Source organism: Botrytis porri, assembly GCF_014898465.1.
Source record: "Botrytis porri strain MUCL 3234 chromosome Unknown BPOR_013, whole genome shotgun sequence".
In the NCBI taxonomy this organism is placed as follows: Eukaryota; Fungi; Ascomycota; class Leotiomycetes; order Helotiales; family Sclerotiniaceae; genus Botrytis; species Botrytis porri.
The window spans coordinates 403,487-419,010 of record NW_024066087.1 but is presented as its reverse complement, the minus strand read 5'-3'; the positions used below and the strand labels follow the sequence as shown (position 1 = coordinate 419,010).

General features: G+C 42.3%; 4 protein-coding genes across 4 annotated transcripts; 1 reads left to right on the top strand and 3 right to left on the bottom strand.

Moving 5' to 3' along the window:
• Positions 1-96: 96 nt before the first annotated feature.
• EAF01_009054 (uncharacterized protein) lies at positions 97-1,615 on the bottom strand (the record flags this gene model as incomplete). The annotated part of the gene is made up of 6 exons (XM_038917310.1): positions 97-378; positions 448-504; positions 598-669; positions 776-1,266; positions 1,322-1,465; positions 1,519-1,615. 6 exons carry the CDS (start codon positions 1,613-1,615, stop codon positions 97-99), a joined length of 1,143 nt encoding a protein of 380 aa, XP_038766915.1.
• A 4,269-nt stretch (positions 1,616-5,884) lies between these two features.
• Positions 5,885-6,640, top strand: EAF01_009053 (uncharacterized protein; the record flags this gene model as incomplete). Its single annotated transcript, XM_038917309.1, has 2 exons — positions 5,885-6,006; positions 6,076-6,640. 2 exons carry the CDS (start codon positions 5,885-5,887, stop codon positions 6,638-6,640), a joined length of 687 nt encoding a protein of 228 aa, XP_038766914.1.
• A 1,319-nt stretch (positions 6,641-7,959) lies between these two features.
• EAF01_009052 (uncharacterized protein) lies at positions 7,960-8,906 on the bottom strand (the record flags this gene model as incomplete). The annotated part of the gene is made up of 2 exons (XM_038917308.1): positions 7,960-8,250; positions 8,310-8,906. The coding sequence occupies 2 exons, from the start codon at positions 8,904-8,906 to the stop codon at positions 7,960-7,962; spliced, it is 888 nt and encodes a 295-aa protein (XP_038766913.1).
• Positions 8,907-12,549: 3,643 nt separating this feature from the next.
• Positions 12,550-14,294, bottom strand: EAF01_009051 (uncharacterized protein; the record flags this gene model as incomplete). Its single annotated transcript, XM_038917307.1, has 2 exons — positions 12,550-14,179; positions 14,230-14,294. 2 exons carry the CDS (start codon positions 14,292-14,294, stop codon positions 12,550-12,552), a joined length of 1,695 nt encoding a protein of 564 aa, XP_038766912.1.
• Between the last annotated feature and the right edge of the window lie 1,230 nt (positions 14,295-15,524).

Here is a 15,524-nt window from a genome sequence, read left to right as displayed (position 1 = left end):
ACCAAACATGCAAACCGCGATGAATAAAAAATAAAAATAAAGCCCAATAGTTCCACAGACAAACGAAGAGACGGATTAAGTATACCGATACTCAATCTACAAGACGTTGGCAATGGCGAAGACGGCAGCGAGGAATCCCCATGCGGAGATAACAATGCTGGATCCAGCACCGGTGAATTGCTCAACACCGGAAGCGTCTCCAGTGGAGAGTTCGGGGACGAATGATGCATCAGTGGCACCGACAACGCCGGAGGCATCGCTGGCGGCGACTGGAGTACCGGAGGCGGCGGGGTCAGCGGCGGCGGCAGCGGCCTTGCTTCCGAACCATGATCCCCATCCATTGTTGTTGCTACCGAAGTTGAGTCCCAAGTTCTTGTTCTATCTAAATTAGTAACTATTCATGACAAGACCAAGGGTACGGAATCTCGGTAAAATGAGTGCACTTACGATGTTGGCATTAGCGTTGCCGTTGATGTTAACGTTCTCGTTCTTGTTGATGTTGGCCTATTGCGAATGATTAGTCGGTATATCAAGAAGTTTTTTGTGGAAAGAATTATTGAAAATGGAAAGGAAGCTAGACATCTGCGATTTTCTTACATTCAAGTTCTCGTTCTCATTCTCATTCTTGTTCTCGTTCTCGTTACCATTACCGTTACCATTACCGTTGCCCTATAATATGATCAGTTAGTATTCTTTAAGCTATTCAAAGCCGGTTGCAGAGAGTTTAACGTTAATTCAAGGAGGATTCTTGGGTCATAAAATTGAATATTCTTACGTTGCCATTTCCGTTTCCGCTCCCATTGCCGTTTCCCCCTGGGCGTCCGCCTCCTGATGGTCCGCCTCCTGATGGGCCGCCAGTCGATGGGCCGCCAGTCGATGGACCAGTTGCGCCACCTTCAGTTGGTCCCTTTGGCTTGTGGGGAGATTTCCCTGGTGGGCAAACACAGTTTCCATCAATGTCTTGATAGTTGGCACCAATGGAGGGGCCAGCATAGGAGACGGCTCCCCATGGACCTGAAGCAGATCCGGCACCACCAGCAGCATTGATACCGACTTGAGTGGCATCAACAGATGCTGATGCAGCGGCTTCTTCTGGCTTGCTTGGCTTTGGCTTTGGCTTCCATCCTCCTGCAGCGCTCGGTGCCTCAGGAGCTTCCTGATCGGTGACCTGTCCACCACCTTGTCTCTTCCATGGTCTCTTGGGGGGAGTAGTGTCTACGATGTGGGTGAATGAAGTACCACTGTCTGAGTTGGCACCTTGCTCCTCTATAAATCATAATTTTAGTTGTGGTTTAGCACAGAACAAGAAGGGGTCTCTTACGGCTGGTAGCAGCAGTCAAAGATGGGGAGTTAGTTCCATCATCGTCGTAACATTGGCAAATTGCTTGCTGATTGGCTCCCGAGTTTGATGATCCAAAAGCCTGGGCAATTGTAGTCTCCTTTGTTGCTGGGACTGGGAATCGGTCTATAAAGGTTAATCTCATTGCTCACAGTTGTAAAAATATCGCGAGTACTAACCACCTGCGACTTCAGCTTCAGGCTCACGGATTGGCTCCTGAGCGACTGCAAGATGGGCCGTAGCCAAAAGAATTGAAAGAATTGTTTGGGTCTTCATGATGAAAATTTTAAATTTCAAGTAAGTGAATGTGGTATGTCTTGAAGACTATTTATTTGATTTGGAAGAAAGAGTGTATACAAGTTGGTTCCTGATGTACGAGAAGAAGGAAAGAAGGAATTACATCGTGATTATATATTCAATTTCCTCAATGTTGTGATTCAGATTCGAGCCCCATTGTTGAGGTTCAAACCTGTTAGGAATGAATCTCCGTATGGGCAGAATATCAAACATGGGAATGCAGAATCAAAACAGTCTACAAAATCTCGTGCTTGATGGCAAATTAACACTAAATAGAGATTCTATTGGACCTTTCACCGAGGATTTCGGGATTTTCCTTTATTGGAGTGTTGATTTCATTAGTAGTAGTAGCATAACTGCCAAGATGCTGCTAAGAGGAGAATGCTTGTTGTGGTTGAGGAATGTGCTTGAACTCACTAAACACCAATCAAGATAGCCGTGAAATGAAAACACGATCCATCCACATATCACAGTTTGTCGAAGAAGCACGCATCGTGAGAATCTTCATGACGCCACACATTTGAGGTATGAATTACCCCTTCAGCACGAGTTTCCATCCGGTAATTGTTACATACTTAGTGAATATGGGAAACACCCAGATATGATTCCTCAAACCATATCAAAACTCTGGTATTGGAGCCCTTCTAGAACTGTCTACTGTCTATAGGCGGGTATGGCGTGCTGAATATGGCATTCTGCTAGAACTGAGTTAGAATTTCACAGATGTGCGTCCGATGTAGTTATAGAGTGATTGATAAGCAAGGTTTGGGAGTGCATCTGAGCACTTTCTAGTCACTCTGCAGTGTGGGTAGAATCCGTGGCTAGTAGACTTGATTTAGTACCTAAATACACCTGGGCAGATACTTCATTTCTAGCTGCGTGGCATATTGTGGCTACCAAAGTCCACATTTTAGGTGAAATTCACTTCACAGCCTCTTCAGTATGAGAAAATCCTTGCCATGAATTTTATTCTTCAGATCAATCCCTTCAAAATGCAATTGAGGTGTTGAGAGAAAGGCGTCTCAACTGGTGTTGGCAGTTTTATCAAGAGTTCTTAGAGATATATCCTTAGTAGTGATGCAACTTGCAATGAATCTGGCGCCGACACTTGCCGGTCGTAAAGAAGAGGTCCAAACGTCAAGAGATGCAGGTGAATATTAGTACAATATAATATAGATTCACTACCAAAACCATCCTTCAGATGTCTTTATCTGCCAGAGACCTTCAAGATGTTCGTAACCTGTAACTTGCGGCCTTCTTATCCTCGAACCACCATCAAAGTCATCAAATTGATCTGAAGCTTGAATCATAGCATGATATCCATCAAAATGCATTCTCAATCCATAAACAACTTTGAGTTCGTTCACGACTTCTCAAATCCTCTTTGAGATTCTCCGCCCTGATTGCGATAATCCCATCTTGAAAATCACCGCTGAGGGAGCCTCAAATTTCATCTTCTACACATATGTCCTCTCCTCCATTTATTTCCTCTACCTTTTCCAGAGAGCTATCATCCACCACCACGGAACGTTCTTCAATCAATCTCTCCCAATAATTGCGATTCATTTATCAAGTATCAACCATGTCGCAATTTACCTACATTGTATTTGGGACAATCTTTTTCGCTACCTTTTCAACACTGTCCTCGATCTTCCGTATGGATCATCATTCTTTTATCCCACTCCTCAATACTTGCTAGAAGTCTTCCTGCCAATTTCTATTTATCATCCGACATCTGAAGGCCTTGACTTCTGGACAAAACAACTTATCGTTCTCGCCATTGAACTGGCTGTACTGAGTATTTCTCAATACATCATCTCGTGGTATGAAGCACAGCAAGAGCGATGGCGCATGTCTACGAATTACTTAGCAGACAGAGAGTTTCATATTCAGGCTCAGGCGAATGAATGTGTCAAAAAATCATGTCAAAATGGAAATCCATATCATCCGGTATCTCAAATATCTGAACCTCTAGAGTTGCAACTTGAAGATAATGGAGTTGAAGGAAGAGATGATGAAAATCAAGCTCTTCGCTCGGATATCAACAATGCTGTTAAAGACCTTGAGAATATCATCTCGCAAACAGGAGACTCTGGTGTCAGCAACGCCCATGACCTTGATACTTTATGGGGCTTGATAGAGAGGAGTAAATGGAGCGTTGAAAGTGAAGAAGGTGTCAAGGAGATATACGGTGATGAAATCGACGAAGCAGAATGGGGCATCCTTCCGGGGAGAGTGTTGTTCTAGTGCATCGAAACGAGGGAAATATAAGCAGTTGATAATGATATTTTAAATCAAGCGGAGATTACATCAACCATAAACAAAACTTGTGGACTTAAGTTCACAAAGGATCAAAAGCATCACGAGAAATGGCGCGCACAAAGGTGTTGTCTAATAAAAGAACGAACTGGCATGCAACTACGGCTTGATCCTACAACTTGACTGCTCTCATTTTGACTATACTATGAGTTCAATGATGTACCTTGTATTTGAGTCAAAACTTTCTGATTCCCACATTGAGCCAGGATTCTAAGCTTGATGGCCAGAAATAAAGTGACAACATCAAAAGTGGCAAGAATTGGTGAATATTTCAGTGGTAAAATCAGGGAAGGTTCATAAGCAGAGATAATTCACTAGAACAGTTTCAAAGAAAAGGTAGAACAATTACCCGGTGAAGCAGAAACATTATAACCTCGGAACATAAGAAAAACCTACAAGTATTAAATATTGTCAGTGAATGTTCTTGATAACTCTAAACCTGTGTAACTACTAGATGTCATTTTTGCTTCATAAAAGAAGATATCTTCCAAGATATCCCGTCGAACAGATATGAAGCCCCTCTTCATGATAAGATCAGTATTTTGAACATTTACATTCACCACCAACAACAAGAAAAAGCTCTCAGGCATTGGTCACGAAAAGGCGCTTGCGACAAGATCCATGATCATGCTAAGAATGAAGGAGAGATAGCAGGACTTCTGATGCAGAACAGAAAAGCGAGCAACGTTTCTAGCACTTTGCTGAAACCCATTCCAATTTGAAAATAAGGGTGTGGTAGTTGATATAGGATATATTGGGAAGTTAAAGTGGAAGGCCAAGTGTAGTAAACTAGACTACTCAGAACTAAGTGACAGCTGTATTAGGGTGTCCCGGTCCGATTACAAAGGCAAATATGGAGATTATGATGGATGTCTCAATGTTGAACAGTATGCTCATTGATGATCGATGAGGTGGCCCCTCTTTCCAACATAATACTATCACAATTGGAGCTTTATCGTCTAGAAGTGGCAATAGAGCAAGATACAAAGCTCCGGCGACGCCAACTCAAGAAAATGCAATGCTAGAACATAATCCCGTTGCTTTGATCAATACTAGAGATTCAAGGTATCCGAAGGCTACACTCAAGGTTCATAACACTCATGAATGGGTTCTTTGGTTGCAAAGCTTGTCTCACCAGTCCACGAATCTGAGACTGGTTTCTCTTTCAAGGTGGAAATAAAAAAGGACTGCGTCGCAGCTTCTTCGTTGGATTCAGTGCTTGAAACCAACGACCATCGGCAAGTTTAGGTTTTTTGAGCCCTCCACATCACACTTTGAACCTGTGCTCTATTTCAAAGGTCCCCAAAGATGGTTTTCAACTCATACAAGCATGTCGATGCCAAGGATCTTTGAATTGCACAGTTTCTTCTGGCCTTCCTGGAGCGTAGATCGTCAAGAAAGATACAGACTCGGGACCTTGCCGTTGCCGAGACAAAGATGTGGCCGATTAGTACGTGGTCAGTATGTAAAAGAGTTTGAGCGTCTGAAGAAGGAAGCTGTAGAGCTGCAACATTACATTCATAACGACTGGAAAGAAATCTGTGGAGGAAAGCACTTCTCAAGTTCCTGCTGAATGCATTGAGAGTGCTCTTGGAGAGGGAAATGAGTAAGAACAAGTGAATACTACACTATGTATTGGATCTCATCTTGAGTCCTTCTCATCATTTTTACTTGGAAAGATTAGGTATAAACAAACATTTACATCACCCAGAGGTGTATCATCGATTGGGATCTGCTTGTAGTTGAAACAATTCATTAAATTGATGCTGTATTTTAGTGGTTCATCCAACCATAGCACCCTAAATATTGCCATACCCCACGGCTTTGTTCCGCGCTAAAAGCCCGGTCCAGCCCACCGAGTCTGAACCTCAAGATCAATATCACAACCATTTTCAACCACTCTTGCGACAAACACCCAAAATCGCAATCATGGCACTTCAGCAAGAAGATATCAAAGCTCTCGAGCAGACTCGTCAGCGTCTCTTACATTTGACTGCTAATATCGCATCTCTGAAAGCTGATTTCCAGAGGGGCGCACCTCTACCCGAATAGTTCGTAGCTTCCCATACTTGTCGCATTCTGGATTGCGCATTCATTTTTTACTGACCAGTCAATAACAGCTCCTCAATAATGACATCTTCATCGATTCTAAGCACAAATATCCAATCCGTCACCGATCACCTCGCAGGCAATAGTGAACTTCTTTCTCGAATCGTCGCATTCCCCTCTACCAATTTCCCTGGCCGCACACAAGAGGGGCTTCTTCTACAACTACTGCGCAAAAAGCTAGAACCGCAAGTAGAGACTTGGGTTGATGAGGGTCGCAATCTACAGATAGATGGTGCGGGAAGCGGGGAAGATATTGAAGAAACCTGGAAATGGGCAGCAGATTGGATTGGGCCAAGGATAAGAGAATATGCATTAAATGAGGCTACCGATGAGTATACGTGGGAGGAGAGGGCAAGTGGTGATGTTGATAATGTCAATACAGGACTCAAGGATGAAGAAGATACTGACGATGAAGATGAAGATGAGGAGGATGATGATGATGAGGTTATGGGAGGAGTGGGTAAACCCGTCGAGAAGAAAAAGACAAAGGCACCAGAGAAGGGAGTTACGAGGAAAGATGGAAGAGTGAGGACTAAAGAAGAGATATTGAGATTCGCTACCAGTGGGGTTATCTGAAGCTAAACCACCATGTGGGAAGAACAAATCAAGCTGTGTTGGCGCATCGCTAGACAGAGAGCTTTGATATTGTGTCCTCGGTGGTAAGTTTTCGCCTTGCGCATGAGAACAGAGCTTCATGATCCAGAGGCTGAGTGTTGCCAGGATGCGCCTGAATCCTAAGCTGGTCAGTGTAGTCACCAATACCATTATCCGATATCAGGAAATCGAATTCCACACACGTTGGCTAGGGGCAGTGTTGAACCACGCGGGCCAAGCTACTCCATCAACCACAGTAAGAAGCAAGTGCAGTCATAGACTTACAAGCTACTTATATGGGCTGTACTCTTTATAGAGTTTAATATTAATCAATCTAAAATGCAACCATCAAAGTGGTCCTAATTTTAAAAATTGGTGTGTATAGATTTGTGACTGTTTGCAGCAAGAGTAATGTCGATCTAAGCAGATGACTATATAGTGCTTGGGTAGATCACTTTCTAGCCATGAAATACTTACTATCTATTTCCATTTCGAAGTTCCTCGCCAAAAATCCACGACTTCCGAATCCTTCCACCGTCCTTATCTCTCTTAACCCTCTTCTTCATTGATTCCTTTTCATCTTCAAAACTGCATTTTTGGGCTTTTCTGTTATGTGAAAACCTACCATCACCTCTTTCTTGTTTCTCTCTCATGATCTTTCCTAGTAATATCTTGTAAATACCACAAGAGATAAATAGCGAGACTTTAGCTGAATGAAGGGTTGAGATACGTGGGGAAAAGCATGAATGATGAAAAGTGAAGAAAGGCAATGGAATGGTTTTTGTGATCAGTGTGGAGCGAAAAAAGAAGCTCAGGATTGTCCGTGAGGTTAGACGTGGAGCGGGTATTTTGAACTGGAGAGAAGGACATATGCAGTGGAAAGAGGGAGGAAACAAAAGAAGAATGAGGGTTGGAACCATTGGAATTCTTTGGAATAGATTGCATGGAGACGATTGAAGGGACATTGAAGTTTCAAAGAATGGAATGGGTTTGGATTGGGGAAGAAAAGGTCTGGATCTGTCTTAATCTCGCCAAAAGGTCGACTTAGCTATGGAGAAAAGGAATTTTCCGCATAACGAACTGGCAATAGTCTCCGCATGGAAAAGAACTAACGGAAAGTATACATAGCATTAGCTTTGACATATTCACAAATCGTGCAAAAGTTTGATGGCAATATAGGATCATTAGATTAGATTCTTCCATCTACTCATCCGCATAATAGATCATAAAGACTTCAACTGCACCATGCAGGAGTCGAAAACAGTAAAATATCTAAAAAGAGAATGATTCCAGACACGGATCTAGCCACGTCTACGTGTGCTAGGACTCTTAGCTGTGCTCTTTTGAGATTGAGTGGTAGTTGCAGCAGGGGAGGCCGCAACAGGAACCTTTTGCTTCCCATTTGAGGACTTCTTGCTCTTGGACTTCTTGCTCTTGGACTTGCTAGGTGAGTTCCAGTAGTATACCATTTGGAGAGCTAGAATTGCATTGAGTGCAAAACCGGCGATGAATCCGTAGAGGATGAGTTTATCGTCTACTTCTTGGAGGGTAGTGAAGATTCGGGAAAGGGAACCAGCGAGGTAGTTGAAGACCTGGAGATTTGAAATTAGCATTTTGTTATGTATAAAACTAGAAGAAAATAAAAACTTACAGCAAAAGCGCTCAACTGTCCTGTTCCTCCCTCTTGCCAAACAGTCAAGATCTGCGGCAATTTACTTGCTACTCCCAAAACTCCGGCTCCAGCTTGTAGGTATGCCAATTGTTGCATATCTAGCATGTTTCCGCTGAACAGCGTAACGGCACTTGCGGCCAATCCTGCTACGAAAAGAGCAGCGGTGCTAGCTCTTCCACTGTAGTTCAAAACCAAGACCGCAATCACTACATTCTGCACCATAATAAGAGCAGTCTCACCATATGTGCTGAAGGGGAATTCTGATCGGTAATTGTAGGCGAGGGAAATGAGGTAGGCGGATGTTTCGAGGAGGTAGGAGAGGAAGGATATTCCATCGGAAGATTTAGAGGAGATGAGTTTGAGAAGTTGAGGAATCTTGACAATCGAAGAGGCTGCGATGATTCCTACTCCGAGACCCTTAGAGATACCGAGTTTGAGACATTCTGTGTGCGTTGGATCGATATCGAGAAGGAGAGTCTTGTAACATTTTTCGCCAATGAGAGATACTCCCAAATCTTTGATAGGCGCGGGGAGGTTGTGGGTTATGGGTTGGAGGGCGGTACGAAGTTGATCCATGGTGAGAAAGATTCGTTTTGCTTTACGAGAATGAAAGAGTATAGAGCAATAGATTTCGAAAGTCTTTTTTGAGAGGTTTTGGTCAATATTTTTTTTATGTTGAGACATGACGAGGCTGTCAAGTAGAAATTTAGTGGGAACAGTACTGAGCTAACAACGCTAAAATCGAGAATTACTGGTGGATGCAAAAGACCACCTTTCACAAATCCTTCAATCTTACAAATTCAATAGTAATTTATAACATAACACAATCAGATGAGAATTATTGGGTAGGAAAATACATTCATGTAACAGGTAGGTACTGCCCAAAAGAGAAAGAGGGATGACAAATTGAAGCATTATTACAAAAGCATTTGTCGGCAAATTCGTCAGACATTCAAGATGAGAATGCAATGTATGTCTGGAATTATTGGGATGGTCAGATCTCGCAGCCATATCAACCTACATACGTAGCTTGTGCTTTTAGGGTCAAACGTTTTGAGTGGTCATCTCAGCTGTGCTACTTTCAAGCCAAGTGGACTTTACAACTCTCGATGAGCTAATATGGTGTTGGCTGTAGAGAATTACAAGCCATGGAACCATATTCCATATTTTCTGACTTAGTCCTCATGTAATCTATTGCTTCTCCCTCTCCTTCGAGTGGCATTTCTCTCAAGACTACCCCCAAAAGATGCTGGCTCTGTTTCAGGACTCGCTCTCTTCATCTCACCCAGTCAGTCTCTTGCCTAACTGCTAAACTACGGCACTAAAAGTTGCTCAAGAGACACCCGTACTGTAGGTGTTTACGCTCTAAGTGCGGTAAATCCTTTTAGTAGAAGTTTTTCCCCCGAAAGCCCTCTGATAGTCCTTTTGATTCGAGTTGGCGGCTGCATACAGCCTGTTTTCTCTCGGTGGCAGGAACGATTTCAATTTTCAAGATGAACTTCGTCGAACATCTTCTTGATGCGTGATTTATGTCTCTACACGGCCCAAATTCTGCAAAGAAGCTAAGCTACTGAGTATCTTACATAGCGGCGATTGCTCAACGAGGATTCTCACTCAGTTACTCAACTGTTGTCCAAGTTCCTTTGTTTGTCGGAAGAGAGTGAAGGTTGAGAAGCAGCCACTTTGTGCATAGGAGAGATTCTACAGTGCTTCATGCGACGGAAGGGTGCTCATTCATTCATTGATTGACATATGTCACATGAAGATGACGATTCTAAAGACATATAGTCAAAGATTTCACCTCGACCAGAACATGTTGCGTTCAGAATAGGCGAATATTGAAAAAGGAAAGACTTTTCTAAATAATTATGCCCAACATTGTGCCATTTTCATAGGCAAATACATGTATACTTGGTTTCTCCCGCGCATAAACAATGGACCTCTGCGAATTCATAACAACACATCATTTCCACCAACTCTCCAGATATCACGCGGACCCTAAAGCCTTTTCCCCAAATCCCATCCCGCCATCCCCATCCTCGCTACCCCAACACCACACCAGAAATCTGCTGTTCTAAATACCCATTTCCACTCCCTCCTCCATTAGATATCGCTCCGCTGATAGGCAATCCCGTGAGACGACTAATCACGATAACACTTTGAAACGTACCGAATCTATGACCTGACGTTTGAAGCGTACCTACCAGATTTCGCACAAGGCATCATTAGAGAAATGAAAGCACCAGTTATAAACCCAAAAACGAAAGCGAAGAAAACCAGGCCGACATGGGAGTAATGGTATGTAAAAAGTGTCCATAGGGTGATGATTGAGAAACCTGTTAGGAGACAGACAGTGGCCAAAGAGATTAGATAGATGGAGAGACGATGCGAGAAGTCGTGATTAAGAGCCATACTGGAGAGGTAATCGAATGGTGCCCAAAGTCTCCACATATCATACTGGTCAGCTATGAAAAAATCAACAATAATCAGGGGGGAAAAGCATATACATAACGAGAAAAGCACCAGCGGTGTATAATGCAAACTTGGGATTCTTGAAGAGAGCAAAATTAATCCATTTCGCTTCTCTATTCCATTTCTTCTGAGGCATGCGTACCCTAACAAGGAACCAAGCACAAACTTGCAGGATACCAATAAGAAGAGCAACACAACAGATAGTGCCATAGAATTTGATTTCACAAATGAGTTTATCGACGAAGATTGGAAATATTACTCCTCCTAACCTGGTTCGACTCCTACCACCTCTTATATTTTACATATTCCATTATATAGAAGCTTTTGACAATGAATTAGGATTGATAAATGAGTAGAATTCGTCCCTCCTTTACTCACTTATTATCCCCCTTCTGTACTCGAGGGAACCCCTTTTTCCTCGACCGTCTCTCGGATTGATGAAGAGTTCGTTGCTACCCTTCGTTCACTTCGTTCACCGCGTAGACTTGACAAGTCAGTAAGAAAAACCAGCAAATATAGGAATCAAATTTCTACCCAAGCTATTTCCCGCAGTAACAATTCCAGAGCCAATCCCCTCCTCTTTTCAAACCATTCCTGCTCACACAAAAACCGCTACAAATATATCACAAGCCCCAAACCCAAACCCAATACCTTGAGCAAGAATACTCTAATACCTATAACATAGCGAAGTCATACAGAGACAAAGAGAAAATATAAAGAACACTACTTTGAATCAAGATAGGAGCAGTACCAAAAGTATCCAAAATACGACCAAACAACGGAGCTGGAAACCACATAAAATATAACTGTAGAGCGAAGATCCAGGTGGTGGATGGGGTTCGTGGAGTTGGTAGTATGTCTAAATACTCCGATATTGTAGACTTGGAAATATATGTATGTATGGGAATAACTAGGACAGGAAATACGCATTGAGAAAATCAAAGGTGGAAAATATGCATATTGAGCAACTGATCACTCATAGTGAGATCTCCTTCGGCGGGAAAATGGGAGTTATGGGCTCACTTTGATGTCGCTTGGAACCAACGCTTGCTTCTATATCATCGTGCTTCTCGATATCTCGATCTTGCAACGGCGTTAAAAATTATGCAGACCTGGAAGTGGATTGGGATTTTCAAGCTTGTCGTGATCTTTATATAACTTCTTGATATTTTAAACAGTACAATTATCCTATTATATCTACATGCTCGCTTGAAGTGGTCATTGGATGGGTGGATGGAGTGGATATTGCGGAAAACGTTGATAATTCATAACAAAGCAAGTGGAGATAGGCAAAAGCACCTGCTAAAGAACCATTAATTGTATGATGTTTCTGTTAATTACCAAATCCTGCCAAACTCATCCTAAATTACACACAGATAGCGCTGTGAATTGTTGCTGTGGTGTGCCCCATGGCCTTTCAATGACTTCCGATGATTACGTGAGTTCCCGCGAAGAAACTCGAGGCTAATTCTCAACAGCCGACTTTTTACAACAATTACATTTCCGGTTTAGGCCCGATGCGTAACCTAAAAGAGAACAAAAGAACTACTCGGTAAGTATTTGTATGTTATCTAAGGGGTGGTTGTTTATTCACAGAAAGATCAAAACACCCCTGCGCCTGCTTTTCTTTGATCTTGAGGCTAATAGCTTCTTTGAAGCAATGGTGACATGCAGGTAGATCATTTCAAAGCTAATATTTGTATCCGCCAGAACTGGATATAAAAATACTTTTGGAGTGACTTCCAAATTAACCCACAACATCACCGAAGAACTGTGCCCACCCAAAATCCTGTCCGTTCAAGCCTCCGAACAGGTCATCGCCAATAGTCCCTGTCCAATTTTGCGTACTTGAAGATGCACTAGGGTGATCGACAACACGATGGAGAGATTCCAGAACCATCTGGTCTTCACGTTTCATATCTATAAATCGATTGACCAACATTTGCGCAGTATGTAAAGCTTCCCTCGACAGATGGGTATCCCATGATTTGCTAGCGAATTCTAGAGTGTCCATGGCTTGAGGCAAAAAGGATATGCTCTGGCGTGTGTTTATCGACAGGAGTAGACAAACGGTGTTGAATGGAACGCTGACCACGTTCCACCAGGGTACTCGCTTGTCTGATAAATTTCGGGACTCCGCAAAGCCACTGCGAAGAACTACCATTATAGTGTTTAAGACAGAAGAGCTGAATTTTGATTGAGTCAGGTGTAGTTTTCGAGCGAGACACAGAACAACATCTGCCTTGATCATGGTCAGTCCTGAATGGTTACAAGGTAAGATCGACAAATGTTCAATTGCTATTCGCAGGGCATCAGGGTCAACGTCTGAACCAGTGCAAGAGGATAGTCGTTCCGCCATTGCAATCAAGTCGCCGATTGAATCTCCTTCTTTAGCGAACGGCTTTCGGCATCTCACGTTGTCCAAGGAAACCTTTGAACGGCCGTATTCGGCAGCGAATAATTGGTTCAGGGACATCACGATCCAAAAGACCCTCCGACGTAATTCCAATACGTCAGGTGAGAAAACCTTCCGGGATCCGTCAACGGCGAAAACAACAGTATCCAACTCTCGATGAAGGCCAATTGATTCGGCCAAATGAACGGTCGTAAATATTGCCAATGAAGACAAATTAGGACGACTCGTGGACCGAAGATAAAGAGCCCGTAATGTCCATGCCATCACATGTTCAAGAGACATATCGCCATGCCTCTGAGATCCTTGCTCCAGCAAGCATCGGCCATGCTCGAAGACATCACTTTCAAGCACAGATGGAATCTGTCTCGTGAACAAGGCACCCAAAGTTACCACCCCACAGATAAGTGCCTCGAATCCAATACTTCCCGTATCATCTTTCCAAAAAAGCTCACATCTGTGTTGAAACTTTTCCTTTTCCAAAAATCCAAAAACGGGATTGATGTGCTCAAAATAAACATCTATTGCTGAAGATGCAAATCCCCAAGAACAAAATTCATGTAAACGCATACAATTCGGTTTTGGTGCTTCTGACCGGATCCCGGTATTCCATGCATAGCTGTGCAACCGTGGAGGTGTGGCCATCTCCATTTCCATTCCTAGACACCTCGGGAATGCGATGGCGCTATTTGCGCTGGTAAACCTGCATTTGTATGGCTCCAAAATCGACAAATCATTCGTGGTTTCATTGCTAGCAGTGCCTTGGCCAATGCTTTCTTGGGGAAACAATTTGGCTGGAGTTTCCTCTGGTTTTCCATTGATTACAAAAGCTAGATTTGAATGTTTTCCTCCGCTTTGTGTAAGATCAGAGGATTCAGCACTCGATGCAATTGTACTGGAAATGTTCTGAGATTGAGATCCTTGGAATGTTGGCTCATGAGATAGCTTTGCTTTCTTCACAGAGCTGACTGGCGTTAGATTGGGAGAAAAGCTACACTCGTATTCATAACCTACACACTCTGAACATGGTGAACAGCCATCACATTTCCGCTTCCTCTTACGGCAACTATCGCATGCATTTCGGGCTCGAATACGTTTTCGGGGTGGATCCTGCATGAGGCTATATTGTATAACGGGACACGAAAAAGATAAACGTGTTGATGGTATCTAGAGAGCTTAGGACTTATCATGTAACCAACCATTGGTGGGTGGTAGGAATCCAGGGTAGTTTGTACAACGGGATAACGTTACAGAAGACAGAAGATGTAAGTTAAGTTAACTAACGTGGTTCATATACGAGTGGATCATATCACCGAATGGATCACTCCATTTCACATACAAAATTCGTCTGTGTGTAACCGTGCACTTCCCTTATTTATTAATATAAAATCTCAGAAATCTGATATATAATATTTAAATCTATAAGAATTTTAAAAATCTAATTATATTTTGAAAATTCGAATGAATATAAGAGTTATTATGAAATTAACTTCTCTGTAATGAAAAGCGTGACAATTTCAGTAATATAATAAGAACTTTTATATAAAAATTCGATTTCTGAATATTAATTATTTTATTATTATTAATAGCTTTTTCTTTCTCAAAAAATATTGATTTATTATTAAAATATGAATATTAATAAAACCTTGAATTTGGTGTGATTTTGAAGTGATCCATTCGGTGATATGATCCACTCGTATATGAACCACGTTATACAATATTGAAGATGGGTAAATTGGAACACGGCCCTCATAGATAGTATGCACGCTCGGCAGGGAGCTGAATTGTATGCTAGCACATCACGTGAACTTGATTGATAATATGAGCTTGGATGGCTTCAGAGATACTGGCCCATAATTAAAATTCACATGATGGATCTTACCGGCTGACAACCGACCAGGAATGGGCAAGCGATATTCTTCAAAAAAAAAGGTTGTAACAAGCGAAAAAAAAAATGATAGAAAAGTAGTCGCAGCCCTTTAATCTCAGGTTTAAACTGAGTACAGAATGGGGAATGTTCTTGAATGAACCTTCTAATAGGAATCGAACCAATATCTCCAGAATCAAAATCTAGTGTGCTAACCATTACACCATAGAAGGGTTGGGTGTTTGATGCAATGGTGCCTTCTTTTAAAAATATATAGAGTTCCTATTAACAAGGATTTATTATTGCTACAAAAAACGAGACTAACGAGACCTAATCCCGATAGCTACGCCATCAAAATAATTCCATTCGAACTATTAGACTTGTATACAATTATTATTACGATGATAATATTAGAGCTGTTAAATTTTAGACGTTCTGAATA